Source organism: Carlito syrichta, unplaced genomic scaffold (genome assembly GCF_000164805.1).
Source record: "Carlito syrichta isolate Samal-C Ts95f unplaced genomic scaffold, Tarsius_syrichta-2.0.1 Scaffold305136, whole genome shotgun sequence".
Taxonomy (NCBI): Eukaryota; Metazoa; Chordata; class Mammalia; order Primates; family Tarsiidae; genus Carlito; species Carlito syrichta.
The window spans coordinates 673,572-676,243 of NW_007249232.1; the positions used below are offsets into that span (position 1 = coordinate 673,572).

The 2,672-nt window shown below is 46.4% G+C and overlaps 1 protein-coding gene across 1 annotated transcript in view; it reads right to left on the reverse strand.

The window, feature by feature from the left end:
* The window catches only part of DDX58 (DExD/H-box helicase 58), a 64,398-nt gene extending 62,759 nt beyond the window's left edge, over positions 1 to 1,639 (reverse strand). The window contains exon 1 of the mRNA XM_008061181.2: positions 1,533 to 1,639. Coding sequence (XP_008059372.1) covers positions 1,533 to 1,638 — 106 coding nt within the window. The 5' untranslated portion in view covers position 1,639. The remainder of the gene's footprint in view (positions 1 to 1,532) is intronic.
* Between the last annotated feature and the right edge of the window lie 1,033 nt (positions 1,640 to 2,672).

A 2,672-nucleotide genomic window follows, 5' to 3' on the forward strand; every position in this document is an offset into this window, starting at 1 on the left:
CTCCCTCCCTCCCTCTCTCTTCTCTCTCTCTCTCTCTCTCTCTTCCCCACCCTCCCTCTCCACTGCCACCATACTAATAGTCTAATAGTCTCTGGATACCTGGAACACTCTGGTTTACCCCTCACCTTGGACCTTTGCACATGAGGAGCCCTCTAAGTGCAATTTCTTATCTCCTTACTTATCTCTCCTACTTTAGACCTCAGTTCAATTGTCAGTTTTTTGAGAAGCCTAGCCTGTGCTCTTTGAACTAGGTAGATATCCCAGCAATGTCCTTCCACAGCACCCTATGGTGATCCATCAAAGGAGACAGCACTTTATTATTTACTATCTATTTAGTTATCTGCCTTCATGTAGGCACTCGAATCACTATTACGGCAGGAACCGTTTCTATTGTGCTCACCACTGATTCCTCGGCTCCTAACATGATGCTTGTTCCCTATTAGATAACAGGTGCTTAGAAAATAAACTCCAACATTAACACATGCCTGACACATGAGTAGCTTATTTTATTCAATCAAGGTTTATTGAATCAATTCATGAGGACATGACAAAAATGGGATTCACACCAGTGAGTGTTTAATCCGAGCATTTCTAAAAGACATGACTTAATTCTTCAGGGGCCCAAGCTACTCTGGTCATTGGGATGCCACTTTGTTACTTCTCTCTGGACACAACTAGAAAGTGGAGGTCCACTTGTGTTGATGGTACCCTTTAACTCCTCACTCCACAACCTGTAATTTGTTTTTGCAGCGCAATTAGCAACCACATTACCTGCCTGTTTTAAGGCAGTATCCAAAATCTGTGGGAACATCAGGAAAGACAGGTACGTGGAAACCGAAAAGGAAATGTCATCCCCCTCTCCTCTGACGCCTTCCAAACACCACCTCCCTTTCTCCTCTTCCACAAAAACCTCTGCTCATCCCTAGCACAAAGTAATTCGATACACATTTACAAGATGACCATTATCCACGATCACTGTCCCAAAAGCCAAGTGGAAACACCAGTACTAAAGCCTAAAACTATTCAGCTGGGGAAGTCTTGCTCCTCTCAAGTTTCTAGTTACAGTATTCGGAAGTGCAAATAAGACCCGGCAGAGTGAGCATCCAATTCGTCTGAGTTCGAGCAGCATTTTATACGTGGTACTATAAGTATTTGTCCTTTGTGCCCTCATCTCAACACCTTGGGCTGTAAAGCACATTAAGAAAGAGTTTCTCAATTTATTTCTCAATCTCTGATGCTAGTTCAAAGCCAAGCACACAGCAGTCTTAAGTATTACTGAAAATAAATGAAACAGGCCACGTCTCCTCCGGCCTTGAACCTAAATACCCGTAAATGTGCACCCCTAAGCAAGACACTACACCGCGCTGGAATTCAGTTTCCCCATCTAGGCCTCCAAGGGCTCCTCAAACTGACAACCTCTAGGTCTAAAGCGCCGCGGAGATCTTGCCACACGTTTAAAAGCAGAGGGAAAACAAGCCCTCTATTATTTTCCGGCCCCACTGGGCGAGCGCGCGGCGCTGCGGATCACTCACCCTCCCTAAACCAGGAGGTCATGTAGCTCAGGATGTAGGTGGGATCCAGGATCTTCCTGACATAGTCGCCGAAGGCTTGCAGGTTCCGCCGCTGCTCGGTGGTCATGCCGGCCCCGGCTCCCCGCGAAGGCCCCGCTGCGCCCCGCGCCCTTCGAAGCCTCTCCAGAGAAAGAGGAGGTCGAGGCCAGCCGGGAAGGCAGGGACTTTCCGAGGAAACGAAACAGGAGAGGCGGAGCCGCCGAGGAAGTTGAACAACTAGAGGGAAAATCGAAACTGCAACTAGCGGCCGCCGGCGCGGGCGGGGCATCGGGTTGCAGACCTGGACGGCGCGGTGGGGGTGTCCTGCCGCGCCGAGGTCGCCCGCTGACCCGGGAGGACCGCAGAGGACCCCGGGGATGACTTTTTGTCTCGTGTGTCATCTTTTTTTGTTTTGCTGTCATAGCGGTAAAGTTGAGACCCAGTCAAATGCGCACAATGGAAGTCTGCGATTTGGTGGGTTTGGAAGACCGCGGGCCGGTGCAACCGCAGTTCCCAGCTCGCCTGGTCCCGTGGTCAGTGTATGACGTTTACCTCTATAGGAAACCGCCACCTGTTTTCCTAAACCACTGTAACCAGTTTGCATTTCCAACCGCAGCAAAGGAGAGCGCCATAGGTACACACACTGGTCAGCCTTTTTCTTCAAACAAACAAAAACTTTCATCTTGGTCGCTGTAAAATCGCATGTTATTGTGTTTTTAGCTTTAATTTCCTATATAATAAATGATGTTGGCCACATTTGCATAGGTTACTGGAATGCTTATATCTTCTTTTGGGAAGCATCTACTCCAATTCTTTTTTTTTTTGCCAGATTTTGGAGTTTTGTGTGTGGTTTTAATGGAGTAACAGGAGTGATTTATTCAGTCTGGATACAAAATTGCTAAATATACATATTCGAAATATCTTCTCCCAGTCTGTGGCTTACGTTTCATTTTCTCAAAGATGTATTTTGATGAGCAAAAGTTTGTATTGGTGAAATATAATTTATTAGTTTTTTCTTCTGTTTATTGCTTTTTGTCTTCTCTAATAAGACCTTTGCCTGCCCCGAGCATGCAAATATTCTATCTTTCCTGTTAGAATCTGTATGTTTTTAGTTTTTACTTT